Consider the following 18,200-nt stretch of genomic DNA (forward strand, 5'->3'; position numbering starts at 1 on the left):
AGCCTCCTCCTCTCCAGGTTAAACATGTCCAGCTGTGGAACCCAAGATGGCTCTTGTTTAAAAAGGAAATGAAATCTTTACAATCAGGTTTATGGGAGGGGTACGCAGGATGCTTAAATTATTGGAATGCAAAGGGAACAACAGATGAAGATTTTCATGAGACTAAAAGGGCTTCTTGGAAATACTTTATAGCAGTGGAAATGACAGAGGGGAACAGTTGTGGGAATCCCTGTGCAAATCATGCTCAGATTTACACTGCTGCATCAATACTATTGCACAGAACATGCCTGTGTATTTTCATTATTTTTTGTAAGACCTGGTATGTTCTATTTCCCAAAAAAGAACTCACAACAATGATTGTTTGAGTTGAAAGATCTCTATGAAGAAAAGCCCAGTTGGATCAGACCAGTGGTCCATCTAGTCCAGCATCCCATCTCACACAGTGGCCAACCAGTTCCTCCAGAGGGCCAACTACAGGGCAGAGAGGCTGAGGCCTTCGTAAGAACACAAGACGAGCCCTGCTGAATCAGGCCAATGGTCCATTTAGTCCAGCATCCTGTCTCACAGAGGCCAACCAGTTCCTCTGGAGGGCCAACAACAGGGCATAGAGGCCAAAGCCTTCATAAGAACATCAGAAGAGCTTTGCTGAATCAGACCAGTGGTCTATCTAGTCCAGCATCCTGTCTCTGACAGTGGCCAACCAGTTCCTCTGGAGGGCCAACAACAGGGCAGAGAGGCTGAGGCCTTCATTAGAACATCAGAAGATCCTTCTGGATCAGACCAATGGTCCATCTAGCCCAGCATCCTGTCTCACAGTGGCCACCCATTTCCTCTGGAGGGCCAACAACAGGGCAGAGAGGCTGAGTCCTTCATAAGAACAGCAGAAGAGCCCTGCTGGATCAGACCAATGGTCCATCTAAACCAGCATTCTGACTCACACAGTGGCCAACCAGTTCCTCTGGAGGGCCAGCAACAGGGCAGAGAGGCTGAGGCCTTCATAAAAATGTCAGAAGAGCCCTGCTGGATCAGACCAGAGATCCATCTAGTCCAGCATCCTTTCTTACACAGTGACCAACCAGTTCCTCTGGAGGGCCAACAACAGGGCAGAGAGGCTGAGGCCTTCATTAGAACATCAGAAGAGCCCTGCTGAATCAGACCAATGGTCCATCTAGTCCAGCATCTCATCTCACACACTGGCCAACCAGTTCCTCTGGAGGGCCAACAACAGGGCAGAGAGGCTGAGGCCTTCATTAGAACATCAGAAGAGCCCTGCTGAATCAGACCAATGGTCCATCTAGTCCAGCATCTCATCTCACACAGTGGCCAACCAGTTCCTCTGGAGGGCCAACAACAGGGCAGAGAGGCGGAGGCCTTCATAAGAACATCAGAAGAGCCCTGCTGGATCAGACCAGTGAGGGTCCATCTAGTCCAGCATCCTGTCTCACATGGTGGCCAACCAGTTCCTCTGGACAGCCAAGAACAGGACAAAGAAGCCGAGGCCTTTCCCTGATGTTGCCTCCTGACCAGGCCTCGGATTCAGCAGGAGCTCACAGGAGTGCAGCTCCTGAACCTTTCTGAGGGTTCCACCTCCTCCTCCCTACCTTGTCCATTGAATAGTAGGTGCAGCTGCATAACAATCCCTGGTTGAGCTCCACCACTTATTTTTCTACAAAACGACCCCTAATCCTGAATTAGCATTTAGATGGTTGGTGCTTCTGAATGTGAAAGTTCCCTTTAGCCACCATGACTTCTAGCCACTGAAAGACCTATCCTCCACAAATCTATCTAATTCCCTCTGAAAATGGCCTGTCGTGGCCATCACTACATCCTCCAGCAGCGAATTCCATATTTTAAACGCTTGTTATGTATGTAAAGTAGAATTTCCTTTTGTCCATTCTAAAACTCCTGCCCATCAGCTTTATTGGATGCACCCGAGTTCTAGTATTTGAGGAGAGGGAGAAAAATTTACAAGACAACCCTAGTTTAAATAGGAGCCCTCTTGAACAAACACCTCCCCAGGACTGAACAGGGATATTGGTTCTACAGATGCTAAACCCACTCTCAGTGAGTATAGCTATACATCCACAGTATTCCAATGTGTTTCTCTTTTAGAATTGTGTATCAGTATAATTATTTGTGTTGACGTACTCAAAATAGGGATATTGGCTGTATATCTCATTACATATGGTTTACGCATTTTCACTATATTTTATTGTATTCCTTTTTCCTGTGGCAAACTAGAATGATGTTTACATGTTAAAAAGTAAATTAGGTGGACAAGAACATCACTATCCAATGTATTTCTCTTTTAGCTGTATTGACACATTCAAACAGGGACTTTGGTTGCTTATCCCATTATGTATATTGAACCCATCTCCCATTGTCATTGACAGACAATCCCACATTTTGACATACTGCTGTTTTGTCGCTTTCGCATGCTCGTGCTACTCATATCAAAGGTTTGCTCAGTTTGTTAATTTTACTGCATACTGCTGTTTTGCCGCTTTCGCATGCTCGTACTACTCAGATCAAAGGTTTGCTCAATTTGTTAATTGTACTATTCTGTCGTACCATTTTACATTCTAAATCACTGCCTAACAGATAATTTTACTTCACTGTCATTGGTTCTTAAATCTGTACCATGTTGCATTCCGGGCCACTGCCTACAAGCTATGTATGGCTCTGCTCAGCTATGTATGGCTTTGCTCATTGTGCTGGATTCCTCGTCTGATGAAGTGTGCTTAAAAGCACATGAAAGCTTACGTTCAAAATAAAAACCGGTTGGTCTTAAAGGTGCAACTTCTCCTGCTTTGATCAACTGCTCCAGACCAACATGGCTGCCCGCTTGGATCTATAACCCAGGAGTTACTCTGTGCAGGAATCAGGCCATGAATGGCTGGGCAAGCTGAGAAAAGTCAGGGACCTCTAACAGAACAATTTAAAAAATAAAGGTAAGGTAGGTAAAGGGAGTCCCCTGTGCAAGCACCAGTCGTTTCCGACTCTGGGGTGACGCTGCATCACGACGTTTTCACGGCAGACTTTTTACGGGATGGTTTGCCATTGCCTTCCCCAGTCATCTACATTTTACCCCCAGCAAGCTGGGTACTCATTTTACCGACCTCAGATGGATGGAAGGCTGAGTCAACCAAGAAGAAGACCGCAGATTTATACCCCGCTCTTCACTCTGAATCTCACAGTCTCAGAATCTCCTTTACCTTCCTCGCCCACAACAGACACCTTGTGAGGTGGGTGGGGCTGAGAGGACTCACACAGCAGCTGCCATTTCAAGGACAACTCCTGCGATAGCTCTGGCTAACCCAAGGCCATTCCAGCAGGTGCAAGTGGGGGAGTGGGGAATCAAACCCGGTTCTAACAGATAAGAGTGCACACTTAACCACTACACCAAACTGGCTTCCGCTGGGATCGAACTCACATCATGAGCAGAGCTTGGACTGCAGCTTACCACTCTGGGCCACGGGGCTCTCTAAAAATCACATCTTTCTAAGTCCACTGAAGTCACTGGACTTAGAGGCATACAGCTCTGCTTACGACTGCACTAATGCGGAACATAAAAATCCTCTCCGCTCAGGTTGTCCAGTGAATATACTCAGAAGCTCAAGTGCTGCGGCTGCTTCTGCCCAACGTTACCACGAAGCAACAACCTTCTCCTCCCCGACAGTGTTATTTAGGGGCAAGAATCAATTTACTGGGTCTGGCTTCAGGCACAGGGCCATTGAGGGACTGCTGAGATACCACGCTGCCTGACCTGCCGCCCACTCTAAGCCTCAGCCAAAAGCAGTGTCGGTTTCCCCCTCTGTTTTCAGAACACGCCTGATTATTCCACGCAGAAATGATGACACACTACTGTAATGTTAGGCAGCATTAGCGTGGGACCTGTTTCCTGCTCCACTCCAAAGCAAAGGGCTCCAAAGAATTGTAGTACCAATAAAGAGGACAGTCAGGGAAGATCAGGTCTTGAATTCAGCAGGAGTTCACAGGAGCACAGCTCCTGAACCTTTCTAATAGCCCCCCTCCTCCTCCCTCCATACCTACCTTGTCCAATGAATAGTAGGTACAGCTACATAACAATCCCTGGATTAGGAGAGAGGGCAGCCAGCCAGCCACCAGGGGCTTTGCCATGCCCCCAGCAGCCCTCATTAACCCCTGGAGAAGCCCACCCCACCCTTCCTCTACTTCTTATGCGATTTTGGGTGGTGGGTGGTTTGCTGGCCATTTGACGGAGGGGGGGGTGGCTAAGGAGAGCCCCAAGCGAGTGAGGCCTGCTTGGGCTGGTTGGATCTCTAGCTAACCCAAGCAGACCTCGCTCACCCGGGGCTCTCCTTTCTTGCAACTGGTTGCTTTTGGCTGGCTGGGGGTGGGGTGGCATATGCTAATGAGCTCCACCACCTATTTTTCTACAAAACGACCCCTGGGGAAGACTCACCTTTCCGAAATGCTTAAGGACTGTGCTAGTGGCAGGTTCATGGGTATTCCTCTGGGTCAGATCGAGCGGCACGATAAGGATATCTTTGTCATTTAGTTGACTGATTTCTGAATGTAAAAAATAAAGAAACAAAAATTGGGGAAACGGATCACTTTGAGAAGCAACGAGGACGGTGCGTATTTATCACACTCGCTAATTTTGGAGTGCAAGACCCAAGGGTGGGATTCTAGCAGGAGCTCCTTTGAATATTAGGCCACACACCCCTGATATAGCCAATCCTCCAAGAGCTTACATAAAAGAGCCTTGTAAGCTCGTGGTGGATTGGCTACATCAGGGGTGGTTGGCCTAATATGCAAAGGAGCTCCTGCTAGAATTCCACCCTTGGCAAGACCCCAAGAAGAGTCCTGCCAGATCGGATCAGAGTCCACCCCATCCAGCATCCTGACGTTCATCCAATGACCTGAGGATTTTGCAGAGGGGGGGGCATTCTCACCTTCCACTCCCACCTCTGAGCCCCCTCAAATTTTGTTGCAGTGTTGGTCTTTAGAAAAAGAAGATATTGGATTTATACCCAGCCCTTCTCTCTGAATCTCAGCATCTCAGAGCAACTCACAATCACAATCACAAGTTTGGTGTAGCAGTTAAGTGTGCGGACTCTTATCTGGGAGAACCGGGTTTGATTCCCCACTCCTCCACTTGCACCTGCTAGCATGGCCTTGGGTCAGCCATAGCTCTGGCAGAGGTTGTCCTTGAAAGGGCAGCTGCTGTGAGAGCCCTCTCCAGCCCCACCCACCTCACAGGGTGTTTGTTGTGGGGGAGGAAGGTAAAGGAGATTGTGAGCCGCTCTGAGACTCTTTGGAGTGGAGGGCGGGATATAAATCCAATATCTTCTTCTAAATCCAATATCTTCTTTTACCTTCCTCCCCCACAACAGACACCCTGTGAGGTAAGTGGGGCTGAGAGAGCTCTCCCAGAAGCTGCCCTTTCAAGGACAGCTCTGTGAGAGCTATGGCAACCCAAGGCTGTTCCAGCAGCTGCAAGTGGAGGAGTGGGGAATCAAACCCGGCTCTCCCAGATTAGAACCACTACACCAAACTGGATCAAGGGTTCCCAACACAGACCTCACCAACACCTTTCCTGGGGCCCACCATATGTTTTTACTGAAAGGTGGAAGAGCCCGGTGCCGCTTGTGCTCAGCAGGGCTTCTGATTGGCTGTGCAGATTAAAAGGCATCCTCTTAAGCACCACTTCTGTCTATGATAGATATGTGCATAACCTGGCTCTCTGACATTTTGTGGTTGGCTCCGCCTCCTGCAGCAGCCATTTTGTGACTGTGCTCACATGCCTAAAAACAGGGGTGTCAAACTCATTTGTTACGAGGGCCGGATCTGATATAAATGAGACCCAGTCGGGCCGGGCTGTGTTGGGCTGGGCCATGTGTGTACCTATTTAAGATTAGGTAACAGAGATATAAACTTTTTAAAGGACACAGACAAACACAACTAAAGATTTTTTAAAAAAATAAATCTTAAAATAAAACAAAACATTAGCTCTTGTTGGTTTTCAAGGTGCTTTCTTTGTATTTCTCCCATGGGATCCAGGGAACTGAGCTAGGGTTGCCAAGTCTCCAGCTTCCCGGACCAGGGGACTTTCGCGGTGTGATGACATCACCCGGAAGTGACGTCATCAAAACTGTATCATAGAGATTCCCCTCCCAAATGGCTAGAGCGTTTGGGAAAACCATAAAGTTTCCCCAGAAACTTTTAGAGCGGCCCCCGTGTGCGCGCCACCATTTTGATGATGTCACTTTTAGGTGACAACATCACGCCAGTGATGTAGGGGGAGGTTCCCCCCCGCCAGCCCAGTTGGGAACCTTCCAAGTGGAGGATTCCCCATCTGGACTGGGGCTTGGCAGCCCTAAACTGGGCAAAGGAAGCTCCGGCTCTTTCCCTCCCTCCCCAGGGGACCAGGAGGGGAAGGAGCCACAACCAAGAGAAAATCGAGGTTTTGGTCTGTAGCTCCTGTGCAATTGAGCAAGCCTTGCAAAGCAAGCTGAGGTGCAGAAGGAAGCAAGAGAGAGGGAGAAGGAAGCAGATGACAGCCAGTTGCTTGGGGGCCTGATAGGAGCCCTCTGGGGGCCTGATTTGGCCCCTGGGCTGCATGTTTGACACCCCTGATCTAGAATTCCTGTGCGGACTTAGATTTGACTGGATTGGATCTTGAAAACACAACATGGTAACTCTCTCTCTCTCTGCTTGGCTTCGCGAACGAAGATTTAAGAAGGGTGCAATAGTCCACGTTTGCTGCAGGCTCGCTGGTGGCTGACAAGACCAATGTGGGACAGGCAGGTCCGGCCACAGCGGCTGCAGGGAAAAGTCTGATTTAGGGTTGGTCCTGTAGCAGTGCGATTCTTCCTCAATCTCCTTTTGTCCTCAAGACCAGCTATGCGTGCGTTCTCAAAGGAAGAGACAGCCTGGTGGATGGTGTGCCTCCATGCTTTGCGATCTGAGGCTAGGTCAGACCACTGGTGATGGTTGATGTGACAGGTGCTAAGGGATTTCTTCAAGGAGTCCTTGTACCTCTTCTTCGGTGCCCCTCTATTTCGATGACCGGTGGAGAGTTCGCCATACAGGGCAATCTTGGGAAGGCGGTGGTTTTCCATCCTAGAAATATGCCCTGCCCAGCGCAGCTGCGTCTTCAACAGCAGTGCCTCAATGCTGGTAACCTCCGCCCGCTTGAGGACTTCAGTGTTGGTCACAAAGTCACTCCAGTGGATGTTGAGGATGGTGCGAAGGCAGCGCTGATGAAAGCGCTCAAGAACAGCATAATACACATGACTCAGAAGGTTAGGGAACACTGCTCTAAAACGCAGTACAACGCAGACAGTAAAGCGGCAATCGCAAGACTGGCGAACAAGGTAGCAAAACATTATAGAACCTACAATAAACAGCGTAATAAAAGCTGAATGAAGGGAACCATGCCATAAACAAGCCGAGAGCCTGCTGGGGATTGAAAAACAACATTCAGCAGTCTAAAATAGCATTTCTAGAACAGCCCTGCGGGCTAGAGGAAGACCATAAAAAAGCAAAAGGGTGGAGTCCTTCATTAAAAGCTGGTCTGAAAAGAGGCACGTTGCCTGGTAACTCTGCATTGGTTGCCAAGATACCCCCTTAAGGGCCACCAAAAGGGCATGTGCTTCTTAAAGGTACAGGCACTGTTTCTATTATTTGGGGTTTTTAACTACACACACACACACCCCGAAGCATTTTTATTCAGATTTCATCTTGGTCTTTTCTCAAGTTTGCAGCTATCTCTGTCCAAAAGATCTGCTCGTGGCCCCAGTCCCTGGATTTAAGTATACAAAGATGGGGCCGTGTTGAGAAATCTCTATGCTGAAACTGTATGCGATAATAACCATTGACATAGGGTTGCCAAGTCCAATTCAAGAAATATCTGGGGACTTTGGAGGTGGAGCCAGGAGCAAGGGTGTGACAATCCTAAATGAACTCTAAAGGGAGTTCTGGCCATCACATTTAATGCGATCGCACACCTTTTTAAATGACTTCCTTCCACAGGAAATAATGGATAGGGGCGCCTTCTTTGGGGGCTCATAGAATTGGGCCCCCTGGTCCAACCTTTTTGAAACTTTGGGGGGTGGTATTTTGGAGAGAAGCACTGGATGCTATACTGAAAATTTGGTGCCTCTACCTAAAAAAACAGCCCTCCCAGAGCCCCAGATACCCGCGGATCAATTCTCCATTATTTCCTATGGGATAAGTCTCCATAGGAAATAACAGAATTCCCAGCAGACATTTCCCTCCCCCCCCTTGCTTTCTGATGACCCTGAAGCGGGGGGGGGAGGGCCTCCAAACCGGGGGATCCCCTGCCCCCACCTGGGGATTGGCAACCCTGCATTGACAAGTTCAATACTTCCAAGGCTATTAACTCTTTTGTCTGTTTATTAGGTACCTCGCGCTATTTGATCACATTGCTTTATACCATATAATGTATCTTAAATCCTAGGGAGAAGGGCAGGCTATTCAATCATCTCTATAATCCAAATAATACGCTATTAAGACACCAGAGCCGGATTAACAATTAGGCCAAGCAGGCAATGGCCTAAGGGGCCCCCACGCCTTCAGGGGTCCCAGGCTGGCATTTTCTTTGGTTCCCCTCCTGCCTGCAGCCCTCCCAGCCTGAGTTGCTCTTTGCCCACCTTGCCTGGTACAGCTGCTGCCGGCATCATCGCCAAGTTTGCCTCTCTCTGCCTCTCCCCTGCAGTTTAGTAAAAGGGGCTTTTAAGAAGGTGCCTGCAGGCTGCAGTGTGGGCCGTGGGAAGTGGGGCGGGCGCTCAGACTCTGAGATAATTTGCAAGGGGGCCCCTAAAATTTCAATTGCCTAGGGGCCTCCACAAAGTTTAACCCGGCACTGTACGACACAATTCAGTTTGGTGTCGTGGTTAAGTGTGCGGATTCTTATCTGGGAGAACCGGGTTTGATTCCGCACTCCTCCACTTGCACCTGCTGGAATGGCCTTGGGTCAGCCATAGCTCTGGCAGAGGTTGTCCTTGAAAGGGCAGCTGCTGGGAGAGTTCTCTCAGCCCCACCCATCTCACAGGGTGTCTGTTGTGGGGGAGGAAGGGAAAGGAGATTGTAGGCCGCTCTGAGACTCTGTCCTTGAAAGGGCAGCTGCTGGGAGAGCCCTCTCCAGCCCCACCCACCTCGCAGGGTGTCTGTTGTGGGGGAATAGATTGCAAGCCGCTCTGAGACTCTGATTCAGAGAGAAGGGCAGAGTATAAATCTGCAACCGTCTTTTTCTTCTTCATCATCTTCTTCAGAACATAAGAGAAGCTATGTTGGGTCAGGCCAATGGCCCATCTAGTCCAACACTCTGTGTCACACAGTGGTGAAAAAACCCAGGTGCCATCAGGAGGTCCATCAATGGGGCCAGGACACTAGAAGCCCTCCCACGGTTGCCCCCCCCCAAGCACTTTCTGCCACTTTCTTCCATTTGTTACAAAACTTTTGCATTCTGCCTCCAACTTTTATCCTCCCACCCCACCCCAATCTCTCTGATGGCAAAAACTAGACTCCATGTTAAGACTGCAAGGATGCAGGAGTTTGTAACTCTCGTTTTCTCTCTCTTCAGCACTGTACTGGGCTTATTTCCTTGCAAGAAACAGTAATGCACACTTTTTAAGTGCCATAAATATGGTGAACAGTATAGTACGACTGCCTATGCTACCAAAGTTCCATTGGTGTGTTCTATGTTTGTTAATCAGTAAATTAAGTTTAGGTTTGGGTTGCCAGGTCCCTCTGACAGGGGAGGGACGGTGGCTCAGTGGCAGAGCATCTGCTTGGTCAGTAGAAGGTCCCAGGTTCAATCCCTGGCATCTCCAACTAAAAAGGGTCCAGGCAAATAGGTGTGAAAAACCTTAGCTGAGACCCTGGACAGCCACTGCCAGTCTGAGTAGACAATACTGACTTTGATGGACCGAGGGTCTGATCCAGTATAAGGCAGCTTTATATGTTCATAAAAAGAGGGTGCTTGTAGCAATTTAGGGGAGGGCTGGTGGCTCAGTGGTAGAGCATCTGCTTGGTCAGCAGAGAGTCCCAGGTTCAATCCCCAGCATCTCCAACTAAAAAGGGTCCAGGCAAGTAGGTATGAAAAACCTCAGCTTGAGACCCTGGAGAACAGGGGAGGGACGGTGGCTCAGTGGCAGAGCATCTGCTTGGTCAGCAGAAGGTCCCAGGTTCAATCCCTGGCATCTCCAACTAAAAAGAGGTCCAGGCAAATAGGCCTGGAAAACCTCCGCTTGAGACCCTGGAGAGCCGCTGCCAGTCTGAGTAGACAATACTGACTTTGATGGACCGACAGTCTGATTCAGTAGAAGGCAGCGTCATAGGTTCATATGAATTGGGGGGAGGGATAGGGTGGCCAGAACCAGGCTGTGGAACTCCTGGAGACTGGGAATGGAGCCAGGAGAGGACAGGGTCTTCGGTGGGATTCAGGGCCATTGGGGATTCTGGCCTCCTCGTACGACCTGGGGATCCCCCAGAATTACAGCTTATCCCCAGGTGACAGAGATGAGTCCCCCTGGAGAAAACAAAGGCTTTGGAAGGTGGAGTCTGTGACATTGGGGCCCACTGAGGTCCCTGCTCTCCCCAGGCTCCAAACCCAAATCTCCCCAGGCTCCAAACTCAAGTCAGGGGGCCCTGTTTCCCATCCACTGCAGGGCTTGCCGCTTCTCAGAAGCTTTCTAGGGTAGGGGCAAGAGCTGGAGGCTCTGAATGTGACCAAATTGAGGCAGCCAGCCCTAAGACTTTGGAGTGAAGAAGGGACTGCGCCCTGCGTGCTAGCAGGGGGGTTTCCTTCCACTTCCCTCTCTCCCACCCTGGCACTTTGCAGCCAGCGGCTCCATCTGTCTCCCCTCCTCGGCCCATTCCACGTGGCTTCCTCGGCCTCCCTTCGGTCCACCTGTTGCTTTTGCTGCCGCAGTGCCCTGTGCCCTGCTCAGCTCTCCTGTCTCTGGCTGCCACTGGTAATGCTTTGCCGGCTCAACCATGGCAAAAAGAAAATGAAAAAAGCGGGCTGCTCGCTGGAGGTCAGGGGGCAGTGCCCCCACGCCCCCCCCCCCGGTGGCTGCGGGCCTGAGGAGTTTCCTTTACTGCCACAGGAGGTGGTGACGGCTACAAGCATAGACAGCTTCAAGAGGGGATTGGATCAACATCTGGAGCAGAGGTGCAGCAGTGGCTCTTAGCCACAGGGTATTGTTGGAACTCTCTGTCTGGGGCAGTGATGCTCTGTATTCTTGGTGCTTGAGAGGGGCAACAGTGGGAGGGCTTCTAGTGTCCTGGCCCCACTGGTGGACCTCCTGATGGCCTCTGGTTTTGTTTTGTTTTTTGGCCACTGTGTGACACAGAGGGTTGGACTGGATGGGCCACTGGCCTGATCCAACATGGCTTCTTTTACGAGAAGAAGATGATGATGATGAAGGTAACGACGACGATATTGGATTTATATCTCACCCTATACTATGAATTTCAGAGTCTCCAAGCGGCTCACAATCTCCTTTACCTTCCTCACCCCCACAGCAGACACCCTGTAGGGTGAGTGGGGCTGAGAGAGCTCTTATAACAGCTGCCCTTTCAAGGACAACTATGAGAGCTATGGCTGACCTGAGGCCATTCCAGCAGCTGCAAGTGGAGGAGTGGGGAATCAAACCCGGTTCTCCCAGATAAGAGTCCGCGCACTTCACCACTGCACCAAACTGGCTCTTTTCTGTTCTTCTGTTCCTAGCCTGCGTCTGGCAACCTTCTCCACTGCAAAGTCCATCTTTCCAAAACATGCATGTTCTCCAGTGGAAATGATCTCTGTAGTCTGGAGATGAGCTACAATTCCAGGGGATCCCCAGGTCCCACCTGGAGGCTGGCATCCCTAGAAGTATTGTATACATTGCAATATCCCCACCCACTTTCCATTTCCTTCCGGGGGGGGGCAGTGTTTGTGCACACCCCCACAGCTGTCAAATTTCCGGAAACTTTGAAGCCACGAAAAAAAAATCTCCGTGTGTGTGTGTGACTCCCACAAAATCCCTTGCACAAATCAACAGTCAGCTTCATGTAGCCTAAGACAGGGGTGGCCAACGGTAGCTCTCCAGATGTTTTTTTGCCTACAACTCCCATCAGCCCCACCCATTGGCCATGCTGTCTGGGGCTGATGGGAGTTGTAGGCAAAAAAAACCATCTGGAGAGCTATCGTTGGCCACCCCTGCCCTAGGGCATTAGCCAAAGATTCCACAGGAAGACCAATTAATCTGTTGCCTTTCCTAGTTGCTAAGCGCTGGCATGCAACTAAGTCCTATTACAGGCGCTTTGAAGTGTGACTCAGGAGAGAAGCCTGGTCAGGAAAGGCGTCAAGACAGGTTCCTCTGTTGATCCGCAGCCCCGAGGCTGTACAGAATGCAGTTCTCAAAGCCCTGGCTGAGAAAAAACCTTTCATGCATTTCCAGGTGAGCTCAGGGTAAGGAGTGCAAAACTCACGGCGGAGGGAGGATTAGAAAAGAGGCAGCCACCTATGCCCCAGATTATCCGTGCCCAAAAGGCACTGTTGGGAGTCTGGCATGAATGCGCCCAGGACAAGAAACACCCTGGATCCCATCTGTTTCTGTCAGTTCAGTAAGGTGTGAACATCCTAGGTAGTGCGGACAGGGTCTGTCCCCTCATTAGTATAGTAGCATAACATAACACCATAATGGCGAAATGCCGGGGGAAATGATGACTTTCAGAGGACACCTGCTGGATTAATTAGAGAGCCAGTTTGGTGTTGTGGTTAAGTGCGCGGACTCTTATCTGGGAGAACCGGGTTTGATCCCCCACTCCTCCACTCGCAGCTGCTGGAATGGCCTCGGGTCAGCCATAGCCCTGGCAGAGGTTGTCCTTGAAAGGGCAGCTCCTGTGAGAGTCCTCTCAGCCCCACCCACCTCACAGGGTGTCTGTTGTGGGGGGAGAAGGTAAAGGAGATTGTGAGCCTCTCTGAGACTCCGAGATACGGAGTGGAGGGCGGGATATAAATCCAATGTCGTCGTCTTCTATAGCGCATCCTGAATATCTGTCACCTTTTTACCTCACCTTTCCTCTGAGGAGATCTGAGGAAGATCTTTCCATATGAACAACCCCCCCCCCCCCCCCAGGCTCTGAGGTCTGCTGCTCAACATCTTCTCATAGTCCCTGGTCCGGGCCCCTACCTAGTGGAATGAGCTCCCGTTGGAGATCCGGGCCCTGTGAGACTTATCAAGGTTTCTCAGGGCCTGTAAGATGGAGCTCTCCCGCCAGACTTTTAATTAATCCAGCGGGCGTCCTCTGAAAGTCAGCACTTCCCCTGGCATTTCGCCATTATGGTGTTCTGTTATGGTGTTAGACATCCACCCCATGCTGTTTACTGCCTAAGTCTGCAAAGATTGTTTACTCTGCTGTTCCTCCTGTTTTGTAATGTCTGTTTTTATGGTATTGTTTTAACTCTGTTGTTTTATTGTTGTGAGTCGCCCTGAGCCCGCTTGCGGGATAGGGCGGGGTATAAATCTAAAAATTAAATTTAAAAAATTAAATTAAATTGGGGCAGTACGTTCGGTTCTCCGTTCCTCTGTTTTATCCCACAACAACCCTGTGAGGTAGGTTAGGTACAGAGCAATGCTCCCTCTAAGCTGTGGATTCTTGTGAGCAAAAATTCTACTCTATGACCTACTGGCATTAAAGTTGTGAGTTATTCCATAAATTAGTATGCTCTGGGGCCATCCTTCCTGAGCTAAGACAAAAAATGTGTGAGCAGGAGGCTAAAAAACTGTGAGCTAGCTCACACTCACTCAGCTTAGAGAGAACACTGGGAGAGAGACTTAGAGGCTTGGGAGGAGAACTGAAGACCGGGGGGTGGTGGTGGTGGTGGTGGTAAAAAGGTAGCTTGGTTGCTGGCTGGGAAGTTGAGAAGGACAGGGGAGAGGCTGCGGGGACTGCCAGGGAAGGGAAAAGAAGAAACAGTGGGGCACGGGGGGGGGGATTATATGCCCACCCCACAAGTCCTTGCAGGTTCTACTTCTACCTAACTCTAAAAGCTGCACAGTTTCCTCCTGGTTCTCTTTCATGCAATGCATTGGATGGATGTGCAGAATCTGTGTATAGGTGCAGAATCTGAGTATAGATGAATATGAGCATCTCTTACGTTCAGACATCGTTTTAAATAACCCAGGTTAATTTTGATTTTCAGGAAAAGGGTCCTCTCAGGGGCTGCATCCTCCAGAGGACAGCTCCATTCTATGATTGCCAACTTTGGGTTGGGAAATTCCTGGAGATTGGGGGTAGAATATGGGGAGGATGGAGTTTGGAGTGGGGGGGGGGGAATCTTAGCAGGGGTGTGATGGGACAGAGTCTGTCTGCCCTAAAGGTGCCATTTTATCTGGGGAAAGTGATCACAGTAGTTTGGAGATGCTATAATCTATAATGTTATATATAATGCTATAATCTATAATGCTATAGAAGATATTGGATTTATATCCCGCCCTCCACTCCGAAGAGTCTCAGAGCGGCTCACAATCTCCTTTACCTTCCTCCCCCACCACAGACACCCTGCGAGGTAGATGAAGGTATTGGATTTATATCCCGCCCTCCACTCCGAAGAGTCTCAGAGTGGCTCACAATCTCCTTTCCCTTTCTCCCCCACAACAGACACCCTGTGAGGTAGATGAAAATATTGGATTTATATCCCGCCCTCCATTCCGAAGAGTCTCAGAGCGGCTCACAATCTCCTTTACCTTCCTCCCCCACCACAGACACCCTGTGAGGTAGATGAAGGTATTGGATTTATATCCCGCCCTCCATTCCGAAGAGTCTCAGAGTGGCTCACAATCTCCTTTACCTTCCTCCCCCACAACAGACGCCCTTGAGGTGGGTGGGACTGGAGAGGGCTCTCACAGCAGCTGCCCTTTCAAGGACAACCTCTGCCAGAGCTATGGCTGACCCAAGGCCATTCCAGCAGGTGCAAGTGGAGAAGTGGGGAATCAAACACGGTTCTCCCAGATAAGAGTCCACACACTTAACCACTACACCAAACTGGCTCTCCTTTAACTGGCTCTCCTTATAACCTTTAACCTTGGTTCAGCCCTGTCCCCAAACTGACATTCTACACTGAAATCATGGAATCACAGAAACCAACCCTATGAGTTGATAATTCTATTATTCTAGTCTAGAAAACAGTTTGGGGACAGGGCTGGACCAGGATTAAATGTCTAGTATGGAATTCGTGACTCCTTTCTTCCCAACACTATGACGAAAGATACTTAGGCAACAACATCCAATTAACGATTAAACCTCATCAGTCTTCCCATAGGCTGAACAGGAGTGAGCCTCGGTGTTTGGTGAGCAAACATCATGTGGAACTGGACTTCTGGAACACGAGCCCATCCTTCCAAGGCCACCACCTTTCCCCTAGAGAATGTCCAACACCATGTACCTAGAAACAATCAGCCCCAAAGCCCCAGGTGGAACTAGGGATGCCAGCCTCCAGGGGGGACCTGGGGATCCCCCAGAATTCTAGCTTGTCTCCAGACTACAGAGTTCAGTTCCCCTAGAGAACATAGCTGCTTTGGAGGGTGGGTTCTTTGTCATTATACCTAGAGATGCCAGCCTCCCGGTGGGACCTGGGGATCCCCCAGAATTCTAGCTTGTCTCCAGACTACAGAATTCAGTTCCCCTGGAGAACATGGCTGCTTTGGAGGGTGGACTATTCACACTGTACCCCACTGAGGTCTCTGTCCACCCCAGGCTCCAACCCCAAATCTCCAAGAGTTTCCAAATCTGGATCTGGAGTCCCTAGGTGAAAGTCACCTATGAAGGCAGAAATTTTCCTAGAGCCAAAACCCACTTGGACGGATGTGTCGCTAAGCTGGTTTGCCCAAGGAGTGAATGGCTGAAAACTTGGCAACCATTTGGTTGCCCATTAACCTGGCTGGGCAGACTCTCGATCGGTTCGTCAGTCCAGCTGCCGCCATGCAGACAACATGAATTCCACAGAACTGGTGGGATTTGGTGCCTAAAGTGTTGGGAGTCATCTGTGAATCTAAAAAGGTTCACCTGGTCCTAAATTGGCCCTGTGGGAGGAAAGAGAAGCTGGGCAGGTCTTTCTCCTGTTTGGTGTAGTGGTTAAGTGCACGGATTCTTATCTGGGAGAACTGGGTTGGATTCCCCACTCCTCCACTTGCAGCTGCTGGAATGGCCTTGGGTCAGCCATAGCTCTCGCAGAGCTGTCCTTAAAAGGACAGCTGCTGTCAGAGCTCTCTCAACCCCACCCACATCACACTGTTGTGGGGGAGGAAGGCTGGGTGAGTTGGCATCCACGTGGCAGATGAGGTTCAATGTGGCCAAGTGCAAAGTAATGCACATTGGGGCCAAGAATCCCAGCTACAAATACAAGTTGAGGGGGTGTGAACTGGCAGAGACTGACCAAGAGAGAGATCTTGGGGTCATTGTAGCTAACTCACTGAAAATGTCAAGACAGTGTGCGACTGCAATAAAAAAGGCCAACGCCATGCTGGGAATTATTATGAAGGGAATTGAAACCAAATCAGCTAGTATCATAATGCCTCTGTATAAATCGATGGTGCGGTCTCATTTGGAATACTGTGTACAATTCTGGTCACTGCACCTCAAAAAGGATATTATAGCATTGGAAAAAGTGCAGAAAAGAGCAACCAGAATGATTAAAGGTTTGGAACACTTTCCCTATGAAGAAAGGTTAAAACACCATGTGGAATTCACTACCACAGGAGGTGGCGGCGGCTACAAGCATAGCCAGCTTCAAGAAGGGTTTGGATAAAAATATGGAGCAGAGGTCCATCAGTGGCTATTAGCCACAGCATATTATTGGAACTGTCTAGGGCAGTGATGCTCTGTATTCTTGGTGCTTGGGGGGGCAAAGTGGAAGGGCTTCTAGCCCCACATGTGAACCTCCTTTTTTTTGGCCACTGTGTGACACAGAGTGTTGGGCTGGATGGGCCATTGGCCTGATCCAACATGGCTTCTCTTATGTTCTTAATTCTGAGCCGCTCTGAGACTCTGAGATTCAGTATCATAAATCCAGTATCATCATCATCTTCATCTCCTTCTTCTCCTCCTCCTGGGAAGAGCTGGTCTCACAAAACCAGGCCAGAGGCTAAGATATTCACAACTACCTTCTACTGAATCAGACCATTGGTCCATCAAGATCAGTATTGCCTACTTAGACCGGCAGCAGCTCCCCAGGGTCTTTCCCATCACCCACCATCTGATCCTTTTAAGAGGAAATGCTGGAGATCGAACCTGGGACCTTCTACATGCCAAGCAGATGCTCTGCCACTGAGCCACGGCCCCTACCCAGTATTCCCCATCCTTCCCCAGGCAAAAAGATTGCGTTGCTTGACAGGTAGGTCAACAGTCTGCCCTCCTCCCCATAGCAATTACCAAGTGCGTTTAACGTCCTTTGTATTTTACCTTCGCAAAACTAACCCCTCGCTGGAAGAAGGATGACCGCCCAGCGCACACCAATAAGCACACACAACGGATTCGGCTACCGTTTCGCGCTTCTGACCATCGTCCCTTGCTCTGCAGAAAATAAAATCCCAGATACCGCATTTCATCGAATGACGAACGCCTCTTACCCAGGCACTTCTTTTTCACCCTCTCCAGTTCGTTCTCCCGTCTCGCCGAGAGCACGAGCGGCGAGCCGATCTTGGCTAGCTGGTAGGCCATCTCCTCGCCGATCCCGCTGGAGGCTCCTGTGATCCAGATCACTTTCCCGGGAAGTTCCTCCTCTGTCCAGAGAGAGCGGAGGGAGGGGGGGGGGGAAGGAGGTAAGTAAGGATCAAGAGCACCCTTTGCAAAGAGGCTTATTTAATTAATTCTCAAACATGGAATGAGAGAACTGCTTTTGCTGCAGGCAATAATTAAAAGCTCCTATGGGTCTAAGAACCTACTTGCTGAGGAAGCTGCCATCTGCATGAAATGCTATTCTGGAGTTGCCTTCTTCCAACCAGAAGAGTGGCTCAGAGGTATAAACAGGACAGGGAGGCAAGGGCTTCTGTGCAAGCAGAAACACTGTACTGTGCCACATTCTAACAGTTTTGAACAGTTCCGCAGGGTCTGCAAGACCATCCTTTTTCGGATGGCCTTCACCGACTAAACAGAGAAACTGCTAAGTAAACTTACCATCCATTGTAATAGCACCAGCATAC

At 49.7% G+C, this 18,200-nt stretch overlaps 1 protein-coding gene across 1 annotated transcript in view; it reads right to left on the reverse strand.

Moving 5' to 3' along the window:
• The window catches only part of DHRS7 (dehydrogenase/reductase 7), a 69,143-nt gene that overhangs the window by 27,198 nt on the left and 23,745 nt on the right, over positions 1-18,200 (reverse strand). Inside the window, exons 2-3 of the mRNA XM_060262028.1 lie at positions 17,628-17,780; positions 4,445-4,551 (exon numbers count right to left, since the gene is read on the reverse strand). Coding sequence (XP_060118011.1) covers positions 4,445-4,551; positions 17,628-17,780 — 260 coding nt within the window. The remainder of the gene's footprint in view (positions 1-4,444; positions 4,552-17,627; positions 17,781-18,200) is intronic.

This window comes from Heteronotia binoei, chromosome 21 (assembly GCF_032191835.1).
Source record: "Heteronotia binoei isolate CCM8104 ecotype False Entrance Well chromosome 21, APGP_CSIRO_Hbin_v1, whole genome shotgun sequence".
In the NCBI taxonomy this organism is placed as follows: domain Eukaryota; kingdom Metazoa; phylum Chordata; class Lepidosauria; order Squamata; family Gekkonidae; genus Heteronotia; species Heteronotia binoei.